This window comes from Rhamphochromis sp. 'chilingali' (assembly GCF_963969265.1).
Source record: "Rhamphochromis sp. 'chilingali' genome assembly, chromosome: 22".
NCBI classification, from domain to species: Eukaryota; Metazoa; Chordata; class Actinopteri; order Cichliformes; family Cichlidae; genus Rhamphochromis; species Rhamphochromis sp. 'chilingali'.
In genome coordinates this window covers 21,038,471-21,063,101 of record NC_137950.1, presented here as the reverse complement: position 1 = coordinate 21,063,101, position 24,631 = coordinate 21,038,471, and the positions used below count along the sequence as shown (strand labels likewise).

The following is a 24,631-nucleotide window of genomic DNA, read 5'->3' as shown; positions in this document are numbered from 1 at the left end:
GGCACACCGAAGGCCTTTTGCTGACACATGGTGGCACAACACTTCATTTAGACACTTTATGTTGGCTTTCCCCTTTAATTTGTCACTCTTTCACTAGCTGGCAGTGATTATACTTTTGTATAATCACTGCCAGCTCGACCATTTTGCAGTCACTCGAATGGTCAGCACCTCCATACCAGGAAGAAAGGTGATAATTTTTTTACACAGCATTAAAAACACTCCAGCTGCCAATAAAACCGCCCACAATATATAGCTGGCTTGTGACAGGAAAACTGTAAAGCTGAAGGTCTTTTGCAGTTTTATCCTAAACCGATGTCCAGTACAGAGCTCGTAACAGAGCCGCTTATCTGAACATACAAGGTTAGCGGTAAAAAGAAAAAGAAGGAATCTTGTAGGACTATTAATTTTTGCTGAAATCTGACAAAGGAAAAATCTCGCAACAGCAGCTCTAACAAAGGAACCTTTTGCATTTAAAGAGTCTTTTCAGCCAAAGAAAGGGGCCATCACACACCTGATAGGGTAACCTCATTATCACACCCTGGAAAGAGATAGCTTTTCTCTTGTTTGAAAGGTCACCACCCTCTTACTTTAAAAATGGGCAGGTGCCCCGTTACCTCAGGCAAGATTGAGTGAAAAGCTTGGTCAAGCAGCAATTAAATCTGTAAAAGAAGAGAGAGATGGAGGCTACCCCACCATGCGCGCACACACACACACACACACACACTAACTTCACAGCTGACTGGAGCAAAAAGAAAAACACACGTGACACACAACAGCAAACTAAACTGTGAATTTGCCATTTTTATCACGTCAGCCCGAGCATCTCGACTTAGAAATCTCACCGAATTGTTTCGCTCTATTTTCTGGTTCAGACGCCAGATTATAAAAGTTTGGAAGCACTTTATGACACAGGAAAATCCTGTAAGTCCTAACAAGAGTCAGTCCTTCTCAGTTGCCATGTTTGTGTGCAACCTACACCTGTATCTGTTTTAATGACAAACCAAAAAAGTGAATTGTTTGCACCTCGTTTTTGTGTCATTATGAAAAAAATATATGCAAACATCTTGTCTGCTTTCCACAAAGATGGTTTTGAGCACTCTGAATGGCGTTTATGCATCTATGGACATGTTTTGCCAACACAGCTCTGTGAGACAGAATTTGGAATTTGAATGAAAATGAAAGCGTCATTCGAAGATGGACATTGTTTCTTTGCAACTTTAATCCGGGTCAAGAAAGCCTTTAAATTTTCTGGGAATACACCCGTAATTAGGTATATTCTAATGACACAAACCTAACAAAATACTAAAGAAAGAACATGTAATTTCATTAGTGCTACCTTTTGAATATTAAAGACATGAATAAATGTACAAACTACAATCTGACCACAGAAAAAGGAAGATCAACATCCTACATAATGGATGTATGAGAGATGTAACAATAACAAATAATATTATAAAATATTTCAGAAAGTCCATCTCACAGAAATCGTTAGCCAAGCACCAGAAAGAACTGCAGATCCCATTAGTCCCTGTTAAAATTAGCACACTGAGCTACAAAGCACTGTCTGTGTTTAAAGAAAAGAAAGAAAAAAAAAAGAAGCTCTAGTACAGGAAAAAGCTCTTACCAGAGACTTTACCCCATACTGTTTCTCCACCTTCTCCCGCAGTTGCTTAAAGCACGCCTCCATGCGGTCATGAAAAGGCCTCAGTGCCTCTGTGACCTTCTCTCCATGGATCCGAACACCTTCAGCGAGATGCGGAATCTGGTGGAAGAAAAACAGCAGCGTGAGACAACTTCATCAAACACACCCTGGACTGCAGAGATGAGAGATCAGCTACATGCTGCTTCTTCCTTCAGAGGAATGCATTAGCGTCTGTCATTAACTTCATAAACTTAATTTCATGCACATGTCCTTTAGCTCATTGCCCTCTTGGATGTGCATATTCAGCACCAGCAGTAAAAGTACATCAGTAATTTTGCATATGCACTGCAAGCTTATCCAGGTGGAAGCAGGAACATGTTACAGAAAGCTGTTGCCATGACACTACTGCCGCCTTCCTGACCCCACCAACATCAATGCAACATATAAATTAAAACATGGCAATGAAAACAGGCATCTACTTTGTTTGGTTGGATGTTTTCTTCTCCATATCTGATTGCAAAAAACAGTATAATGCATCCTTTCAGGAACACTGCTGCCTCCCACTCTGTAGGAAGCTGGTGAATAACAAAATCTAAACACATACCAGAAGCAGCTCAGGTAGAGGAAAAGGGAGAAAGACAGGCAGTGAGCGAGAGTAGGGGGGAAGACTGAAACTGCTGAAAACTAGTAATTAGGAAACCCCAGTGCCACAGCTCTGCTGACTAAATCTGGTAAGAGGAGGACGCACCATCCCTTGGGAGAGTGACCATTTGAGTGTTATTTTCCTCTCTGCTGGTTAAAATCACAGGTTGAGGGTTTTCTGTTTTTTTTTTTGCAGAGGTGTTTCATGCCATCTTTGGCAGAAAAAAGCAAAGATGTTATAGTCAGCTGTGTTAACAGCAGATCCCTTCTCTCCCATAGCAACTGTAAAAATATTACTTTACCGCGTTACCTCTATAAACGAGAAATACAGTTAAAGCTGAAAAAAGGTGTTTGTAATTCCCCTCTGATGAATAGCTTAAAAAAAAAAAAACTGCATTAAACGGGATTTAATTTCAACATCTGCATTTACTGATCCCAGTCAGACAATGAAACAAATTCACCTGAACAAATGGAAGAAATAATCTGTGAGACGTGAGACATATTGGATAGGTGGGATAATAAAGAAAAGTGTTTGTGTGTGTGCTAACCTGACCTTCCCTAGCCTACCCTTCTTTATATTCCCCGAGGACAAACTTCCTCCCAGGGCATATCATATCATGAGCCCACTTCATTCAACTTGTCCAAAACACCAATGCACTTTTGTGATGCAATGTTTCATAATACTCCCCAAATCATTTATATTTTATTTACACCCATGTCAAGATAAGAATTTCTGTCAGAAAGGAAGATTAGCAGCGCAGAAACACACCTGTTAAAAGATACTAGCCACCTAGCTATATGTTGTCAGGTATGTGATACGATGTGCTAATAAACAGCATCCTGTGATATGAGAATCACAAAACCTTTGGCCCGAAAGCATAAATGAAATGGAGGCCACAGACACCATGCAGGCATTCCCCCTGTTAGTGAGCACCTGCATCATCACCACTGGGATCTCACGGAAGAAGGAAAAGATGCGTCTGGGTATGAAAAGGCGAAGGGAAGGAAAAGAGAGGCAGAAGGTGAAAAAGGTTAAGAGAAAGGAGGGGGGAGAGGAGTTTTTGAAGGACGAAGTGTTGTGAGATGAAAAAGCAATGAAAAAACACAGCGAGAGTGAAAGCTGAGGCAAGATTCACGTCTCCCAGGATACCCACATCTTTTTATAGACCTTTGGATGATTGAGTGCGGCTGAGTTGAGGCATGGCAACAGATTTCTGCTTGGTGGCTGCACAGCGATAAGCTCATTGCGGAAGACACTTAGGCTCAAGGTTGTCAACACACACACGTGCGTATATGCGCACACAAACACACACAAACTTGCGAGTCTAATTACATAACTTAACTTTAAAAAAAATGCTTTTAATCCTCTCCGGCTGTCTAAGAGAGATATCTGTTTATCAGTTTCACAATTTGGCATATCAGTAAGAGATATCAGCTCTCGTGATGCTAAGGTGAATGTCATTATTAGAAACTGGGGACTTGGTTCTGCATTCATAAAAAGCCAACACCAAGTTCACGGTAAACATTATCTTACAGAGTCATGACAATACAAACTGTAAAAACTAGTTTACTTCATGGAAGAGGTACATTTGAGTTATTTTACGGGATAAAGAGGCAAAGCTGAGGTGTCAGAGATGACATGCTAGTTGGGGAGGCTAGGCAAAGCTAAGAGTGTTGTTGTTGATCATAAGTCACAGTGACAATAACATGTCACTAACAGTGCCCCCTTTCATGCAAGCTTTGAAAATAGCATTCATTAATATATTAGAAGACAATCAAAATGGCACGAAGGATATTGACATGTGGGTAGTTTGAGTTTTCTGCCCCGATATTGATAAATGACGGTAGCAAAAACAGTGGAAGAGTGTATCTAAACCAACACAGCAGTTTGTAAAACTACAGACTGCTTGCAGAGAAGGTCAGACGAACTGAGCACAAAGGAGTCACGAGTACAAGAAAATGAGTGGTTATTAAATAGAACATGCACAGTTCAAGCCTAACAGCATGACTTTGCTGTTCTGTGAACACAGAAACTAGACACAAGCGTGTCTAAAATTACATAGAGGCGATACAATACGGCAATACTGAGGCAATGCAAATGTACAATTGTGGCCACGTCTGTCCTTTTTTAACCCCCTTATGACAAAAGATAATTTTTGTCAGAAGCTTTAAAGGTTGCAAAAATAACCAGGACTATCATGAACCTATAACAGTTTATTTTTAATAATTTTTAATAATTTTTAATGTGTCCCGAATTCACATATTGTGCCATCATAATTAGTGGGCTGCAGCGATTAGAAATCACGCTAGAGCCCCATTTATAAACAGGCAAATGCCAGTACTATCAGCTGACAGCTATAAATGAAATGGCACTGTGGTTTAAACCCCCCCCCCCCCAAAAAAAAAAAACAGAGCCTACTGTTCTTAACTGAACCCTGTCATTCAACTGCCTTTCTGATTCACAACAAACAGACTTCTGAGCCACACCCCGCGGTGGTAGGACAGCCACGCTGACTTCGAGATGCTTGGTATTAAAGCTGCGATGACATATTAAGACCTTTCGTGAAGGTCGCGCAGGTCTTGGAGACGTACGCAACATTTGGCGAGTCAGACAGACTAATAAGCAGACTCCGCTTTATGTGAGATGAAGCGACCAAAAGAAAAAGGCTTCTGTTAGAGGGTCCTATTAGGAAACAAGCCTGCCATTAAAAGATGATGTTTTTATGCTAGTGAATACAATGTTGATGCCCTGATGAAAATTCCCCTGATCGTTTAGCTCCCCATAAACAGACTGAACGATGTAGAAGTGAGGCGTTTCAGGAACTAATTTAGGCATCTTTCCAGAGCCAATTATAAACATAAACATTTCTAAAAACCCTACTTCGTACTTGCCAGGGAGTTGTTGTTGTTGTTGTTGTTGTTTTTTTACAACACCTATTTTCCTGATTTCCACTTGCTCATTTCTCTCTAATTACTAAATGAGGACAATGGGTATTTCAGGATAGCAGTGCACAACGGCTCATTTCTACCCGTTTAGTTTGCTCATTGGAGCCGGCTTGCCTTCATTTGTCTCATTTAGATGGATTCAAAACACAAGATAAACAAGCCTGCAGTCTCTGGCAAAGAGACAGCTGACACCAATTCAAATCTGCTTTAGTGATCGCTCTAAAGTTTGTTGTGGGTATGTTTGGCATAGGCTTTCCTCTATGGCATGTGTGCATTATGATTACACCAAATAACCTCGAAATAATTTGAAACAATGATTTTAAGGACACTTTTTGAAATGGCTCCTTATCTGAGTAGTACCCTGGAATTAAAAAATAAAAGCCTATGCCACAAAGGTAATCACACCAAGATTACTGCTTGCTGCCATTGCTTCATGATAAGTATAAAATTAACTGATAGGTCTTAGAGATGAAATCCAGCTGCTTGCTCCAACCCTGTCATGTATAACGCCTTTGTGATATGCACAACGTTCCAGGAGTGATGAAGCAGCAACATGCTTATTTTTAGGTAACCTGCCGCTGCTGTGTCAACCTCTACTTCAGTCAGCGATTTCCTACAGATCCCCACGTACGCGCCACTTGTATGTCTAAGTAGGCACACATGGAAAATTGTATTTTTAAAAAAAGTCTTCGCTATACAGCAAAACAATTATGTGAGCAGCATCATCAGTGTCAGACGCGAGGTACGAATACAAGATACATTCTTCTGTGTGAATCACTGAACCATGTAAAGTCAAAAGGCACAACAAAAACAAAAGAGCGTTCCTTTTTAGAGTCGGCGAAGTTCCACCAAAGATGCGGAGCACAAAGTCGACCTATTTTACAAACAACTGAGAGAGGTACAACTTTAGGAAATTAAATGATCTTTCTCTTTCCTTGGAGTGAAGAATAAGAAGCAGACTTTTCTTGTATCTGTTCAGATCCTGGGTGAACCATAAGGCAGGAAACCACAACTTCTTGAGTATTAAAGTAACCCACAGTTCAGATCCAGAGAGTTATACTCTATTAAACAGGATGTTGCTTTCCAGCAGTCCTCGTGTGCATTTCTTGCCTGCTGCATGTGCATCTCGCTCAGTGTTGCAGTGATGCTCACAGAGGCTCACATTTCCCCTGTTTGTAAGAGTTACTGCACTGAAAACTACTGCTACTGCACAAACAATAATGTATGTTCAGCTGTAAGTTTCACACTGATTCATTTTTATTTTTTATGTATAATCACTTTAATGAAGTGTCACACATAAATGCAATTTTACTTTAAATTTCAAAATCACACAGCGTAATGTCTGGAAGGCTGTAGATGGTGGTGCAAGGTTTGAACATTTCTGGTGTTGATTCCATTAATAAACTTCTCTAATAATTTTAACCATAGTGACTTGCCCAAAGCAAATGAATGCAAACCAGTGCCAATGATGTTAAAAGACTGAGTGGGATGAATGCACATTTTCATGCCTCCCAAGCTCCTTCACACCATCTAATCCATACTCAGCATTTTGACTGCCTGTCGGCCATGTCTTCCTATGCTCTTTACTTGTGCTATGGAAAAAGAATGCAAAGAATGTAACATCGTTTAAAGTAAATAATTTCAAACAAACTGGCAAAAGCACTGTTCCCTGAATCCTGGACCCTTATGATGCTTTGCCATTTTCACCTACGTGTCCCATGGCTCTTCAGTGGTATGGTCTTACCTGCCAGGCGATGAGGTCCTTTAGTTTCTCTATCTTTTCAAGGTCCTCTGGATGCTCCTGGATGTACTTGTCATTGAAAAAGGCCTGGAGAAAAAAAAAGATGGCAGACAGAAAAACACTGGAGTAAGTATGACTATATAGAAAGGAGGAAAACCTGGAGTAAAGTTAGGTAAAGGTAAAAATGTAAAGATGTTTGCGATATAAATAAAAAGAAAACTGGGAGGAAATAAAGATGAAACAAGGGTGAAGCACTGGGAAGGTCTGTTAAGATGTGAAAAATGTAGTCAAGACAACCATCTCTCATCCACTGCTCGCACTATTTCACTGAGACGAAGGAGTGACCTGAGGGCAAAGAATTCCCGTTGCTTCTCCTCTGACTCAGAAGGCACCCTCAAGACCGATATAACTCTATTTCAGGTAGAGAACCCAATAGGCTATCGCTTTTTAAAATAATCAAAAGGGTAAAAGGGTTGTGTTAAAAAAAACTGAAAAAAGACCACATGAGCCACTATAGTATTTGGATTACACGTGAAAAATGATGAAAAACAGGAAATAGTGAAGACTGAGTTGGGCTTTTGGAAAAGGAAAAAATAATGGATTTATGATGACCTACAAGGAACATGATATAAATAAAAAGGTATAAAACATTAACCATCATAGTGATAGGGATTCAAGAATTTGCAGCAAGCATACGATGATAAGAAGTAGGAAGAAGTAGAGATGCGCTAATTGCAATTTTCTGATTCCGACTTTTATTTTTCAATTCAGATCAGGAAAAAAAAAGTTTAAGCTTTAGAATTTAGGCAACAAATTACAGGAAGTTCAGTTACTTAAACTGCATTAATGCTGTGCTCTTACTGAGTCTGCTGGCTTGTTGCTGGCTCTGAACTCTGGACAGCTTTAGCCACTTGGCCTTTGCTTACTTCTTAAAAATGTCAGTGCTCATCTGGGTTAGGGTGATTTAAGTGTCTGATTAAGTTTGTTGTTATGAATGTTTTTGTGGTGGCCCACATGTAGTTTATCTTGGCACTCGGAGACGACCAGCATGGGGCAGCGAGTGATGCTAAACAGACCAGTTACTAATCAGATATATATCAAGCTATATATATATATATATATATATATATATATATATATAAAATATATATAAAATTGTAGGTTGTGTATCCTTCAGGTGTTAATGGGGTTATTGAAAATGTGTATATGTGCGTATGTGTGTATATACGTAGGTATGGATAGATAGAAACATATATGTGTATATATTAAAAAAAAAAAAAATTACACATAACATATAATGTAATTACAAGGAGGTATTTCTGTAGTCTATTGATACTAGATAGTGGAAAAGGGGTGGGATTAAATAAGCTTATGCTTCTTCCTGCTCCTTTTTGAACATGGACGTTATTTGGAGTTGTGGTTGCTCGTTTTCCTTTTGTTTGCTTTGTTCATTTGTCTCTTTTAATTCTATTTTTTTTTTTATACTTTTTCAACATGTTCAAAATAAAGATTCAATCAATCAATCAATCAATCAATCAATCAATCAAAAGCTAACTGGTCAGTCACTGGTCTGGAAATGAGTGGGTTTTGGTACTTGGTACTCTAATAATAACACCCAATTCACATCATATAATATAACCTGGAAATTAATGTGTTTTTATTTGAATGAGTTTAAAACATACTTTGATGATCTTAGAGATAATTTAAAGACACGGAGTACCTTTTTATCCTTAACGTGTACTATATGCAAAAATATATACTATAAGCAACAATAAATAACATAGGCATTCCTCTTGTTTCGTTTTCAGAAAATGTTTTTCTTTTTTTGGAAAATGTGAGATGATTCTGTGATGATGATGATGATCATAAGACATGTCTATTAGAATTCTTTATGGCAGTTACAAAGCAGTTACAAAGCTAGAGAAGTGGATGCTTAGCTCAGCTTACGACAAAGAAGGAAAATGGGGAAACTGTTAGCTTAGCTTGTTCAAAATATAAAAATACCTGACTAGCACTGGTGTGTAAAACTGTAGGCTAATGAAAAAAAATAAGTGCTTTGCCTCTCAGTGTATGAATCTTATATATCATGCCCCTGCTTCTGTGTATTGAACTGTCTCAAGGTCATCTTAGGGTCATCTTTAGTCATGTCTGCTGTGGTAGGCTCCTGCCAATCTTGCCCAGAGAGATAAAGGGGCATCATTTATTTCAACTTTACAACACCTAAGGCTAGAAACCGAGTCTTAAGGTTGTGCACTGGCCCTATAGATTTGAGTCTCCTGGTTCTAGCTTTATGTTTAACAAACCTTCACGGCATTTAGAACAAGATAAAATAAAGCTTCATGAATTGTGGAAACGTTCAAATTAAAGATTTGGACATGAATGTATAAAAGTTAAGATGATTTAGACACATCCAGAACTATTTTCATTTGTCTACCTTCTCGTAGTTGGTAAAACCTCCCATGACAGCTGGGTCCACAATCCCATTCAACAGCATGGAGAGCGGGTTGATGGGAAGGTTGGGATCATTGAGATGCCTCTGTACCATGCTGCTGATCTTCTCATTGGTCTGCTGCATTGTTTCAATAGCATTTTCCAACGGACTGATCTCCTCCTGTGTAGCACAGAAGTTAAAGGTGATATCAGATATTCCCAGCGCTTATTCGCCTGTTTCAGTGCAAATACACATACTGTACACTGCTTTCATCCCTGCGATTACAACAATCAAAGGGAAACATTTTGTGTTATGAATTACAGAAAGGTTATAAGAAGATGGGCTGAGGATCGCTTAACTACACACATAAATCAAACAGAAACAATTAATAATTTTTGATCACCGTGCCCATATACAAACCTGGAACTGTCAAACGAAGATGGATAGTGTGTTCATGTACCAGAACTTCAAATCCCATGCCAAAAAAAAAAAAAAAAAAAGACTAGCAATTTAGAGGAAAAGATGAATGAAGTACTTGGAACTGTTGTCATTCATTTCACTACGGTGTGAAAGCTAATTTCGACACAATCTATTTAACTCCACATAGGGGCAATCTCATCTCTTGGATGGATGAAAAAAATCACTTCATTGTATTAAGAGTTTAGAGAAAACATGCATGGACTGTTAAGTAAATGTCAGAATTAGACCCAAGCCAAAAAAGTAAAGATGTTGTACAAGCGAGACAAATCTCCAATCTGCTCCGGTATGTCTCAGGCCAGCTCGATAAAAAGAATTGTCAGATGGAAGGATTAGGCCTGGTGAATCTCAGCCCAGTCATTAAGCTTTAAATAGAGAGTCTGACCTCAGGGACCTTGCCTCTCCCTGGCTCATCTGGAGGGCAAGCTGCTCCTGACAGTAAATTCTAACTCTGCCTGAAGGAAGAGGTGTCCGCTCCGAATTAGTGTGACAATGGAGAGTAAAACTCTGCTACATGGACTCAGGTGTTTGGGAGGTAAAGGAAGGCTAATCGCACTAAGTAGTGCATTTGTTTTGGGACAAACTAAAAACACATGAAAAAAAAAAAAAGCCTGTTTGGACTCTTAATTGACACTATAATCTGCCCTTGTGCTCATGACTTATATGGTGCACTTTTTTTCCCCGTACTCGGGGATGAACATTTAAAAAAAATCACTGATAAAGTAATTACATTTTGATAAAGCTTCAGTCAACACTTAGGTCCTCTGCTGTTGTCTGAAGGGTTTTCAATACTGTAATCCAGGTAATTGTACAAAAAGTGAAAGGAGAGCAAAGCCTGAACTGTTCTCCAGTTATATTTGTGCTGTGTAGCAATTTTCAGTAGAAACAGGAGTGCCTGGTGAATCAATGTGGGCCATCTGGCAGAGAGAGAACGTGCCCTGTCGTTAGCCCGGGGAGTGGCACCCCTGCGTCTATACTGCTTAAGTGGACAAATCACATTGATTGTCTTTAAGCAAGCCTGCAGATCCTCATCTGATTAGGAGCCTTGCTTGGCACACAGGCCCTTCATACTCACAGTGGAGACTGACTTGACTTCAAACCAGCGCAGGATGCCAGGAAGTTTGTACGCTGTAGAGTACGTGGTTCTCTCAATCCACATGTTCTGCAGACACAAAGACAGACACAAAATTGGAACACAGTTCAAATCAAGATAATGTGGCTCTTTAAACAGATCAAGCTGCAGCTGTGCCAAGATATCGCAATGAAACAAGACTGCTGTTGCATAGATGAGACTTTAGTGACGCAATGGATTTGGTTGGAAGACGGCTCTACTGCCTCCCCGTCTGGATCGGAGCTCATTTGCTCAAGTGCTCAAGGGCAGTTCCAAAAATGTTGAGACAATGTGTAAAATGTAACATTAGAATAAAAACAAAATTTCCCTATGGGGACTAACACGCACACTTTACTTTAAAAAAAAAAAGAAAAAAGAAAAAAAAGAATAAAAACAAAATGCAATGATTTCCACATTTCATATATCCTATATTTTATTCACAACAGAACATAGAAATCAAATGTTTATGCTGTCAGTGCTACCAGTCACCCTCCTAGTAGATGGTAAGAAATTTCAGAAAAGTTCAGAAAATTGACCCCTGACCTTGAGAACAAGGTCACTGGAATTTGAAACTTTCTGAGATTTTAAGTAGACTAATCTATGGTATCAATTAAAACATCCTACGTCACCTTATTCTCAAATTATTCTCAAACTCGGGTGTTGAGCCTGCCTGCCCGCACATTCAACCAGGTGACAATGACAACACCCCATTATCCACCTTTTTATGGCTGAAGAAAAAACAAAGAAACTCATTTTGTGTTTGATGGCAGTAAGACATTTTTTTAAAAAGGCACAGGGCCAACTGAGGAGATCAGATACTGGATTTTTGGGAGAAGAATGTTCCGGTCCGATATGGATTCTAGCTGCTCAGCAGTACTGGGTTTCCTCTGTCGTAATTTTCCTTTCATGATGCACCAAATGTCTTCAGCTGGCAAAGGTTCAAGGCTTTTCCACTACAAAGCAACACTATTGCAACAGATGCAGTATTGTCTTACTGAAATATGCAAGCCCGTCCCTGAAAAAGACTTGCAGTTACCTTTCTGCACTGACCGTGGTCTACAAAAGCACCAATGCAAACCACTAATGCAGGCCTTTCAACTGAGAATCGTGCCTGTTTTAAATGCACCTGAGAGCTTGAAAATCAGACATCCAATAGTGATGTTCAGTCTTGTCATTTGTCCCAGAGATTTGTCCACTTTTTCCTCTATCTTTTGATGATATTATGTACTACAGATAATGAGATATTTCAATTTTTCACAATTTTTACATTGACGGGCATTATTCTGTTTTTCAAAAATGTGTAGATGTGTTTGTTTTTTTGCAGATTGGTGAACCTCTCCCCATCTTTACTTCTGAGAAGCTCCGCCTCTTGGGTTTGGGCTTGTGCGATTTGCAAATCACTGCATTCTGTTATTTATTTACAAACACATCAGCCCAACTTTTTTGTTATTGGAGTTGTAATATGGGATATGATATGAAATTGGATAGCTTCTAAAGCATCAAATATTTATAATCTCAAATAACAGTACACATTGAGAAAAAGAACTTGCATGGCAGGGATCACCTGCAAGTGAGGTCTGCTCCAAATGTAGTTTCCAGCCTCTTTTTAACAACCAACACATCTGAAAAGAAAACTAATACTTCTATTTAAATATTTAGAGACTGCGTTGTCTTTAAAATCTACTTACTACTCACTCAGGAGCATCTGCAAATGACAAGGATTTGTGTTTATTGACATGCATAATAGATGTGACAGACACAATATGTCAGGCAATAGATATCCATAATCGCTCTGTCAGGACAGAGAAAGTCCAATCAGTCTGACAAGGGAAGCAAGTCTAAGATGAGTGAAATTCATCACCCTGTTCTGCTGAAGTGACGCCACAGTAAACACAGAGGAAAGCGTGACTGGCTTTAATTTGTCGTCCTTGTTATTGCTACCTGGTTATTAAGTGCGCACAAAGAATAACTCTCTAGATAAACTAAAAAACGACTTGACAGTAATAGTTGCATTTACTAAACTGGAGATAGATCACTGTCAGCGATTTTATTTTGTTTGGATGCTCTTGTTGGCACCACCTTCTCCTGTGTTCAAAGATGAATAAAATCCTCCGTCTATCCCTCCTCTGCGGTGTAAATTCTTCTGCCTATGTAAATTAGCTCTATGTTCTGCGGTGCTATTGATTTTCTGTGCTGAAAATATCTACGTAAGTATACGTGCATCATAAACTTGAAAGATTTCTCAGTCCTACGCTAGTAAATTTCAAGGTGGTGGCCGTGACACAACAGCAACCTGATGAGAACAGGCAAAAATGAAAATCCATTTTCAGCTCGACTCCACTTGCCACATCTCAGCATAAAACACTGACAAGCTTTTTGATTCGGAGGCTACTAACCTACCTACTCTAATTTAACCTACTTAAGTACATTATCTTGCAAGTGTGCAACTTGCAAATGGAGCTGAGTCATTTGTTCCTGGGAAATTATTTCATAAATTTACTTGTATTTTTTTCCTGTGTTTCATCTCTGAATGTGTGTAAATGACAAAGAAAAAAGATTTTTCTTTCTTTGTCAGTATAACTGGAATTCTTTAACAGTTACTGGTTGGTACACATTTTTTAAACCTACCATTTCTACCGCTCCTGTAAACGTAGACTCACATGTTCTACTGTAGTCCAGTAACACAGTCTTTATGTTAATTTTATGTCTGAAGTTAACCAAATAAATGGGGAAAAACTAAGTAACAGTAAACAAACAGAAAAAGACGGGAATTACCGCAAACTCATTGTCGGGATCCTTCTCTCCCTTCCTCACCGGCCTGGAATACTGGAATTTATGGACTTCATTTACCGTGTAGAAGCTGGGGAGGGAGAAAAATCAGTACCTGAGTAAATTAAAACTGTTATGGGCAATCCACAGCTTGATTCAAAGGTTGATTGCTTTGCTTCAGGTCAAACACAGGACAAACCGCCTCCCAGGGCAGCTGTGACAGGAATTATTGTGATTTGCATTTGGCTTTTGACTAACTATCCGAGATATGGCCTCATTGTGGGAAATAAATTCATTTTCGGCTCCCACACATAACTGGGAGGCCCTAAAGTTAGCCTGAGATGTCAGACATGCAGATAAGCTGCAGCACACCTGACAGGGGCACATGACTAACAGGGAGGAAATTTGCCAAATCAGGTTAACAGACTTTTCACAGCAGGAAAATGATGGTGTTACATAGTGGCTGTGGATACATGGCTTCCCTTACACAGGCTCATTACTTGCTTTCTTCGGCCCACCTTCATCTGTCTCACTTATTGGCATAAAGAGACATAATCACAGTCTCCTAGGAAAATTAGTACACCATATTGCATTTCCCATTTCCAAAACCACACCATATGGTTCAAAGCGTGTGAACTGGCTTTATTAGCAAATAATTATAAAGAAAATATGAACTGAATCAGTGCCAATCCAGAGCCACAACCCTATAATGATTAAAGAAATGGCGATCAATGTGTGCAGATGGGATGCTTGAACTTTTTCTGTGAAGGACCGATAATCTTTTTGATGAACAGACCACAAAAAAACAAAAAACCCATTTGTGACTACACAGAAAAGCTGGACTCAGGTGCCCCAACATTTGAGCCTTTTATGTTATACCGAGGACCAGATGTTCCCGTCTATGCTTACTCGCAAAGGGCAGCACACTGTTTAATGAACATAAGACCTATTCCCAAGTTAGCTGAAAAAGTTCAGCCTTCACGTAAAAAATGAAGCCTCTGAACTTCTGCTTTAATAAACAGGTTATTAAAGCAGTTTAAAATCAGCCGCGTTACCCCAATTACGCCTTTTACATGTCTTTAGCTGGCGGGCTAGAATTGATGGAGTAGCATAGTCTGGCAAAGCAAGGTCAGATTGGGGTATGCTTTGCCTGCTGCTGTGACCCTGTGGCTCAAACAGCTCAGTCTCATTGCTATGCACCACTGATCTTTTCACTGAATGAGGGAATAAATGAGAGAAAATGGAGAGAGGGGGACAGAGAGAACAGCACTGCGAGAGTTGAAGAAGTTATAGAGTTAGCTGAAAACGCATCATGGAAAGTTTATATGGAGCAATCCTCTGTCACTGCGCAGGTATATTTGCCTAAAGGCTTTCCCATGTAAATGTCTTCTTTTAATTATGCCCATTGATGCGTTGGATGGCATACCTAAGTGAATTTGCACAGCTGAGCGATGCAGCACATGGCTGGCGTACAGAATGTGTACAAAGGGGAGCATGAGGGCCCAATGTTTGCTGTGGCCCTGACGCGCCACACAATGGTATTAATGATGTCAGAGGAACAATGTTGTACTTGGCACAGTTGATAACAGCAGATGGCTGCTGAAAGGTAATAACCACTAGAACGACAAGAAGGTCAAGCGCTGTTTGTTCTACAGAGACCCACATTTAAATCAAGATTTAATCGCCTTTCTCCATAGCATAAGTCAGAACGCCACACGAAAATGCGAATGCACTTGGACTCGTGTGTCACCACAAGCTCGCTGACCCGTTTGAATGACTGGGGGCAAGTAAACTTGGCTTTGCCAGATTGAAATTAATCTTATGTGACTCTGAGTTATCCACTGTAACTGTGAAGAAGTGAAGAGCAGGGACTTTGTTATTACCTGAGTATTTGCTCAGAGACAGACTTGTTTTGAAACTTGGCAGGCAGGTCGAGAATGGGCTTCACGGTAAAACACTGGATGTCTTAAGCAGAAACATCAAGGAATAAATGAAACTGTTGTACACACATCACTGAAGAGAAGTTACTCAGAAGCTGGTGGCGATTCAACCTTATAGTTAATACTGCAGTAATTTACATTTTGCAGTCTAGCTCTGTTCTAGGACTTCGGGAAGAAACGCCCTCACAGAACACAGCACACATCAATGGCAATCGCTATGCTGTATATCAAGTCAGAAATGATACGAAATGGAGAAGCTGGGGTGGAGGTGGATTTACAAAGCATCTTATAACTGTATGCAGGCTAATGCAGTTTAAACAACATGCCCCGAGCTTTCATCTGGCACTGAGGTCAGCTAATCTGTCGCAACTGCTGACTGTGCTTGACAATTTGTTGTAATGTATTGCTACTGGAAAAAAAAGATGACATAGTAATGACAGTAATATTATTAACCTTCTGGACTGACCTATACAGCCATCTGAAAAAGATAGTTTTCAGAGCAGTTTTCGCTGCAGCCCTGTGAAAAGCCAAGTACACCCAAAGCACTTTTAAAAGCAATAACATTTTTTTTCATAAAAATTTTTTTTTTCTGGACTTGAAGTGTTTTCTCCAAGTATTGACTTCATCAGCCTCTCAGACCGTTGTGGAATTTTGTCCCACTCTTCTTTACAACATTACTTAGGCTTATTGAGGTTTGTGGGGATTGCATTGTGCACAGCTCTCTTAAGATCCTGCCTCAACATTTCAATCTATTTAAGCCTGGACTTCGGTTGGGCCACTGCAACAACACAATTCTTTTCTTTTTCATAGATTTGCTGCTGTGCTTGGGATATGACCTAATTTTGGCCAGTCATTTGCTGTTGGACAGGTGGCCTGATATTTGACTCTTGAACCCTTTGACGAGTTCAACTAAGAGACTGCAAGGTGTTTGGTTGTTCCCAAATGTGGTGCTGTGCATTATAGGTGAACACCTCTAATCTGGTCTTGTCCAAAGGACATTGTTCCACAAGTTTTGTGCAAATGCAACTTTGCAAACCTAAGCCATGCTGCATGAAAGGCTAGAGGTTTTCCTCTGGCAACAATTCCAAACAAGACACATTTGTTCAGTCTTTTTCTAATTATACTTTCATGAACTTTAACATTTAACATCCTAACTGAGGCTTGTAGTGTCTGAGATGTAGTTCTTGGGATTTTTCAATCTTTTGCTGTGCACTGCAGAGTCTGATCTTGGGGTGAATTTGCGGAGACATCCAGTCTTTGGAAAATTGTAGCATTGTGCTAAAATAGACCTGAATGCTCCAGACCAGGAAACTGCACAAACTTTGCTTTTACAAAGGTGATCACGTGCACCACATATGTTTGATTAACAGCACCTGCCCAGCTATTTAATTTACTCACATTCATACACTGGTGAAGGCAAGCTACAGTTGCACTGCATGAAATAATGTGAAAATGTTACTTTTCACATGACTGTAATTGCATCATGATTCAGTCCAATTTGTCATTCACGTTAAATGGGGTGATGTCATGAACTGCCAGAATGTCCGTGCTTCACTTTGCTTAAAAGCTAAGAAACCTCTTCCTGTGCAAGTATGTAGCCATTCTGTGGAAAATAAAAATTATATACTCTTATTCTGTGCACTGATATAATTTAATATGGTGGCTGCACTAAAAAAAAAAAGAAAAACAACCTTTTGAAAATTACGCCTTAAAGTTTTAAAAAAAAATAAAAGTAAAATAAAGATTTGCTTAGTAAATGTGCTAAGGATACACTGTCCAGAGGAAGACTTTGTGTCTTCGCTGGGTGGTGTCGTTGTCTTCATCTTCTCTGCATTGGGAAACTGTGTCAGGAGACGTGCCTCGAAGTCTTCTCGCCGCTCATACTCCTTCCCGCGGTAAATGAACATTTTGTTCTGAAGGACACAGAAGAAGACACTAAGATCGTAAAAAACATCTTCATGAATGCATAATTCGAATTTACATTTGCAATATATATGCATGAGGTACACTACTTTATGAATATGAATATATATTTAAAGTTCACACACTAATAGTACACAAAGAGCATGCAAGACCATGACGAAATGAGAAAAGCACTTTGATTTGCAAATCTACTTTGCCTGGTACTGTCGCTGGGTTCAAATGCATCATCATAATCTCCATTTTAAACATTTGGAAATGCACGTGACAGAAAGTTCTCGGAACCGATTCAGTGATTCGGTTAAGTGAATCCTAGCCAAGATCAGAGTTGGCTTGCTTGAGGAGTATTTCTGTTTAACCCAACTGACATACAAATGCATTTTGCTGTGGGCTCTTTCTAACAATAACCTCTAATGTGGTTGAAACATTGTAATGTTTTTGAAGGCAGACACAGAGAATTTTCCCGTCAGATATTAGTGCAGTAACATGACATGTCATCTTTGCATTACAGCAGTTAAGTGTCTTCTGGAAACCATGACGTGGTGCACTGGATATGAGGCTGAATATGACTTAGTTTATAAGCATAATAAGGAAATTAGACGACAGACAGTTTACAAGTAAGGGTTACACATAGGAATATAAGTCTAGTAATTTCTCTCCCATAAGCCATGGCACAAGAGCTACATGTGTGCTATCTGTTCTCATGCACAGATGGCAGAGCACATTTCTGTTTCAGACTTGCGTGAGAGTCTTAATTATCACGTTAGTTTCTTCCTTATCCTCTCAGTTTCACTGTGCATGTGCAACCCCTCTGAGCAGAATGCTGCAGAAAGCAAAGATTTAAAACTTGACACTGCCCTTACTTAGGCTTCAAGAACAATAAAAATTAGCGAACCTCGTGAATGACTATCCATAAAAGCCAAAGAATACACACAGTGATACATAGGCACTTTTCATTTATTAGTGAGATGAATTGCAGGGATGATAAACACCTCGGGCACAAAAACTTTACAAAGACAATCCAAGTTGTTTTGTTTTTTTTACTTTAATTTGTCACGAGTCTGCATTTCTCTAAGACAGATTAAAATCTGGACGAAGACAGCTAGTCTTTCTCCAGCACTGCATATTGTTTTCTTATTCATAAGAAGACAGCAGATTCGCATTATGCTCGTTGAGCATTCAGGTCGTGTGAACAGTTATCTCAATGTCATAATTCTCCTTTTCATTACCCTCAAACCCACACTGGCTAGTTCTGGAAAAGAAAACCACTTTCAGTGAGATAATGAGTCATACTAAAATGGTCTTTTCTTTCTGGCTAGTGGGTAAAAAGCAATTTCCAACGGTCAAGTGACAAAACAGCAACAGGTCACATAACTTAATGCCATGGACTTTAAATAAAATTCATGTTGTCAGGATTTGAGGTCTTAAGGTCTTTGTGTCATACCCCTCTTTACAAAGAAAAGCCAACGGAAATGGATGGATAGTTCCTTTGAATCTACTACATAGATTGGCATATAAACTGATGAAAAGGTCATCTTGTTTTAATCCAAAACAAAAATAAATTATAAGAGAAGAGTGCACGGAATGCTCCTAGAAATGCATGAGCCATGAACGTGCCTTCAGCTGCTTGAATGTGCTCAGAAGTCTGTCTGAGGAACATTTTGACTGATAGAACATGACAGCTCATATCAGAGTGTCTCCGAATGTGGAGTCTTAGGATACATATTTCAAACCAACTCTCACACCCTCAACCACTCTATAAGCTGAGCTGTCACAGGAAACTTAATACGGGGATTAAGTAAAGTTTAGGACTGATGGGAAGAGAAAGGAGAAAGGAATAAATAAGTGAGGGAAACAATGGTTAGAGGAAATACTAAGCATTTGAAAGCTGAAACTGCTCCGTAAGGTTTTTTTAATATAGAAAATAAATATAACAAAAAAAATGAAATGATACAAAGCTTTTTGGAAAAGTAATTTTCAAGGTTAAAAAGACAACTTTGGTTAAATATTCTGGTCTTGATCTTTTTGTACAATAATATAACCATTTATACAATATAGACCTATTGATGAAAACAATCTAAAACCACTCTGATATTCTTTTGTAGCACACAGCAACTGGAGTCAATGACCTAATCGAGTCTGATGTTTTAAAATGTTATCTGTAGCCTTTTACCACTAGCACCTTAGTTACTAACTATATTAACAACTAATAAATCATAAGCAGTTGAATTATGTACTCTTGCATAAAATCAATTAGTATGTGGGAGGGAGGTTACGAAATGTCTTCATCGAGGAATTTATTTTTTTCCCCCTGAGGACACTGCAGTGCTGCAACAAAAAGCAATACAAGGCGTGACTGATAATTTGGGGTCCTCCTTATCATATTGTCCAACATTAACACCAGTATGAATTATCACATGACAAAGTGTCATATCATCATTCATATAGCAACACCATGTGTTTGTGTTCCTTGTCCAGAACTCCAATGAGACAAGCCCAGGCATGTCTGAGAGTGAAAGCAGTCTCAGCTGCTGATGACAATTTAATACCTAACAAAGCAGCTCCTTCAACAACATCCAACTCTGCCAAATATATCCAAAAAAGTGTTGCTTGGAAACAACAAACTTGTTTTACCGCTTTGCTTTTACCGCAACCAGGCTATTAAGTGGGGAAGAAGGAATACAAACAGCTGGTGGTGTATGACCCAAGAGTAAACAAGTCTTGCTAGCTGCGCTCCATTTGAGAGTTTTGTACTCTACGTGAACACTCAAAGCGCTTTACACAACATGTCTTATTCACCTATTCACACCTATTCGTACAATCACATTTTTCTATGCTTAAGTGCTTTCTGGCTAACAATCACACTCCGATGGATCCAATGGAGAGTAACTCATGGTTAGTATCTTGCCCAGGGTTCCCAAAGGAAACAGTTAAAAAAGTTGACCCAAAATACAACATTCTGGGTACAAAATACTTTGTGGTTACATTTGGCTTATGTTGTGTCACTCCATATATTATGTCCCTACTTTTGCACTATAATGCTTCTGCTGCTGGCACCTTATGGTATTAGATTCACAATTCAAATTAGGCAGTCTGTCATCAGTGACAGTAGCTCATTGGGAAAGACGGATGGAAAATTGCATTTATTTTGTGTGCACTAATAAATGCTCTCGCCTGCAAGGTGCACTCATCTATTTTTGATCAGTATTCTTTTCTATATTGACATAAAAATCATTATTGCTCATTTCCTCAACATATTGGGATATAATTTTGAAGCTATCTTGCCAAACAATAGAGAAAGCCTTCTTCTATAACTGTATTTATCCATTAGTAAACCTCATCAAATTTCCAATATACCTACACAGAAATCCTTTAATATAATTATTAAGTATTTCAGGATGGGCCCTTATAAGAGAACAATGTCAACGCCATAACAACATTTAAAATGTCATAAATCTTTGGCTTTTTGATGTTTAACAAGTAAAAAAAAATTAACGACAGTGGACTAGTAACCATGACCAGCTTGTAAACTCTTTTGCATCTAATGTAGTACAAAGAATGCGCCACCTTTTTTTTTTTTTTTTTTTAAAAGATGGAAGAATACAAATGTAAATTAAGTGTTGGTTTTTATACCATCTCTGGTTATTTCAGGTAAGGGCAAACATGAAAAAAGAATAAAACAGAGAAAGAAATAAGAGCTCCAAGCTATCCTCAAAGGTTCTTTAAAGAGCCTGTTAGATTAGGCCAGTGCAGCTTGCCCTGTCTATAATGGAGTTTCTGCCCTACCAGATGAAAGGGGTTAGACGGGGGGGCTGCGGAGATCGGAAAGTAGCCAAAGCCCTTGAGAAATGGCTGTTCTTCATAATAGAATGAAAAGGGTATGATCGGGGATCACAGTTCTTAAAACTAGAGTTTTATATCATCTTATTCCACGAGGACTTTTAGGCCATTTAGTGGCTGATTGTACAATAAAATGTCCTTCAGTAAGATGCCAGATGACAGTCTGAAAAACAGCCATAACAGGTCATACATTAAAAGCAAATTTAATCAGCACTGTTACTTTTCTTCTTGCAAAAAAAAAAAAAAATCTCAGGCCTAACATTAAGCTTACTGTGACACAGCAACACAGAAAAAATGATCTAATATAGATTACATTTAAAATGAAGAAGAAGAAAAAAAAGACAAAACACATCATTGAGCAAGTGAAATGAAATAGAGGGCAGATATGCACCCAGCAGCACCTCAGACACTGTGCTGAGATATCAAACACCAATTAAACACGTATTTAATCTCTGATATGCCGTGATCAGATTGGCACAAGGCCAGCCGGGACATTTACAGAGGAAAAAGAGATCAATTCAGGTTAAGCAGCCTGCTTTACTTGGTAGATGTTATAAATAGGCGGCGGATTTTCCATCAGCTCAGAAAAATCAGTGTTCAGTTCTGGTGGTCATTTTAGAAATCAGTGTCTCTCATTGTGGTGCCACCACTTTAAAGAACATTTGCAGCTCCATCTGCTTAAACAAGCTTAGAGCTGAACGTAAGGGGAATGTAACCTGTGATTCAGCAACTGAAAGCAATTTACAATGGGACCAGACAGCCTTTTTCACTCTGTGCTGGGTACATGGTTTTGTTGTGCAGGTGGTGATGGGACACCTTGAGCGGAACTTCACCAGAACACCATCTTCCCGACACTGTGATGCTCGTGCTGTTGGAAAAATGGTGTCCAGCTGTAGTTTGGCAAATGGACTTAAGTGCTTTGCTTGCCGTCTGATCAGTCTTTTACTACAGACAAGATTTTTTTTTGGCTGTTCTTCAAAGCTCTGCAGTTTTTACAACTACTCCTGGCAACTGCAAATGCAGGCAAAGATTTTGAGTGGACCGGCTCACAGTGACTTACACAGGTCTCTTAACACTGAGGAAAAGTGATACATGGTGAATGAAAGCGAGGCACACATGCTAGAAGTGGGGGATAGAAACTGATGTATTCATTCATTCTTGCTTTTGTATCTTTCTTAGCTGTCTGCCTTTTTCCAAGAGAAACGTTCCATTTTCCCACACTGAAGGGGATCCACTCAGCGCATAATTCTGATCTACTCCGCAACCCACACATGGAGCAGCTGCCTATGATTCAGAGTTTGTCTCAGTGAGTGAGTAAGTTAAAGCCAGACTAGGTGGGGCTTTGAACAAGTGAGCCTCGCCACAACAAAACAATATTCATGGGAGAGATATGTGTGAAGCACGTATGTATTGAATGCTGAGGCTGAGAACCAAGCAGGCACCGGTAAATCTATTAAATCTATTGATCATCTTTTTTTGACAAGTGGCTCACCCACATTGTGCTTATCCGCCTTGAGTATGTCAGTGTATATACTCACACGTAGGAAGGAGGGGAACCCGGTGCCATAATAGCCTACAGCAAAGTAGTCTGGTTTAGGCCGGATGACCTTCACTATATTCTCATAGAACTGCGCCTGTTTCCGCTGTTGAGAGAATCAAAGATAAATTTTAGACGCAGGGACAGCACGCACATGCATTTTCCTTGCATATTTTACAGATGCAGTTGTGTTTTATCTCAAACTAGTGGTAAATTTCTCCCTTATCCTTTTTTAGTCTCAAGAGATTACAAATTAGACATACTACAGTAATATTTACATCACCTGTATGTATCTGTGATATATGAGTAACTATAGTCATTATACACAGTGTGCACAGTTATTAGACAATCAGTCCAAAAGAATTCAAAATCTCAAACTTGAATATTTAACTTTCTTTGCTATAAAAATTGGTAACACAAAAGGAAAATAAAAGGTTTGGCCTTTCCAAAATATTAACCCTTCCTTTTTTAAACATCAGAATAATTTTATAATCTTCCACCTAAAATTGCAAAATAACTCCAAAGGGTTTGTATGATACTTGTGCAATAAAGGGTTAACCCAAGTTTTTAGTGCCCCTTCTTGTCTGTAGCTGTCATGTCTTTGTACTTCCAGACACGGGCTGCAGGTCTTGAATATCAACATTCCTGATGCTCCAGATTTAAATGGTTTTTTTTTTAAAAAGCACTCTGTAGGGCATTTTGATCTTTTTGTCACTTTCCCTAAAATTGATTAAATCCATTAAACATGCATATGCATAAGGTCAGTATAATCTCCTAATAATGTTGCAGTTTGCAACTTGAAAGTAAAGCTAACTAACAACATAACATTACTTACCAAGGATGCACTGAGTTGTTCAAAATCAAACATTTCATTCTCGTACTGCTCAGCCAGCTCCTTTCCCAAAATGATTGCCTCCTCCCACATCTAAATGATACATAAATAGTGAGAAAAATAAGATAAAATAAATAAAAATCAAGCATTCATTCGGTACCGGCTACTCTTTCCCAGACAAAGGTATTACGGTCCTTCTAAAATAAATTAATCCCTTCAACTTGTCACTTTTCCCCCCATTTCTCTGAAAGGAAAATCCAGAACCTGTCCTTAGAAGCAGAAAATGTGTCATCATGCATGTTTCCTTGACTCAGTACAGTGAACTGTGTCACAGGTACATGTGAACCAATCAAACATGTTGAAAAGCTTCTAAGTGGGTTCCTGACAGACTAGATTGGGCTGAACTGATATAGGGCAGCCTGGAGGTGGACCAAGTCCAGACTGCTATTCACATTAGCCTCCCATCAGTGAGAGCGGTGGTGGCAACACCATCTGGGACTGCTTTCTAGATGACACATCTGACACCCATGGTACTGTCCTCAGTTTAAACTCCACTCTCTCTGGAGTGCTGATGTATTCTTACAGCCACTGTAACACTTACTGATCACTCTGGTGGGTTTGTATGCGCATGTTTGTCCACAGCTCTTTCAAACTGTTGTCTCCCTAGCCACATCTTGCTGAGTGACAGCTGGCTGCAGAACCAAAAGTGGCGACTGCACCCCAACACTCATGACACATGCAAAGCTTTGGGACATCATCTTTGAGAAGCTGTGGCTTCAGTCCTACGGATTCAGTTCCAGGCT

At 39.3% G+C, this 24,631-nt stretch overlaps 1 protein-coding gene across 2 annotated transcripts in view; it reads right to left on the bottom strand.

Moving 5' to 3' along the window:
• Nucleotides 1-24,631, bottom strand: part of dock1 (dedicator of cytokinesis 1) — a 206,297-nt gene that overhangs the window by 7,105 nt on the left and 174,561 nt on the right. For both annotated transcript variants that reach the window (XM_080873751.1, XM_080873752.1), the window contains exons 39-47: nt 23,832-23,921; nt 22,998-23,102; nt 17,471-17,612; nt 15,643-15,724; nt 13,766-13,850; nt 10,955-11,041; nt 9,406-9,582; nt 6,975-7,058; nt 1,625-1,762 (exon numbers count right to left, since the gene is read on the bottom strand). In XM_080873751.1, the coding sequence (XP_080729877.1) occupies nt 1,625-1,762; nt 6,975-7,058; nt 9,406-9,582; nt 10,955-11,041; nt 13,766-13,850; nt 15,643-15,724; nt 17,471-17,612; nt 22,998-23,102; nt 23,832-23,921 (990 nt within the window). The remainder of the gene's footprint in view (nt 1-1,624; nt 1,763-6,974; nt 7,059-9,405; nt 9,583-10,954; nt 11,042-13,765; nt 13,851-15,642; nt 15,725-17,470; nt 17,613-22,997; nt 23,103-23,831; nt 23,922-24,631) is intronic.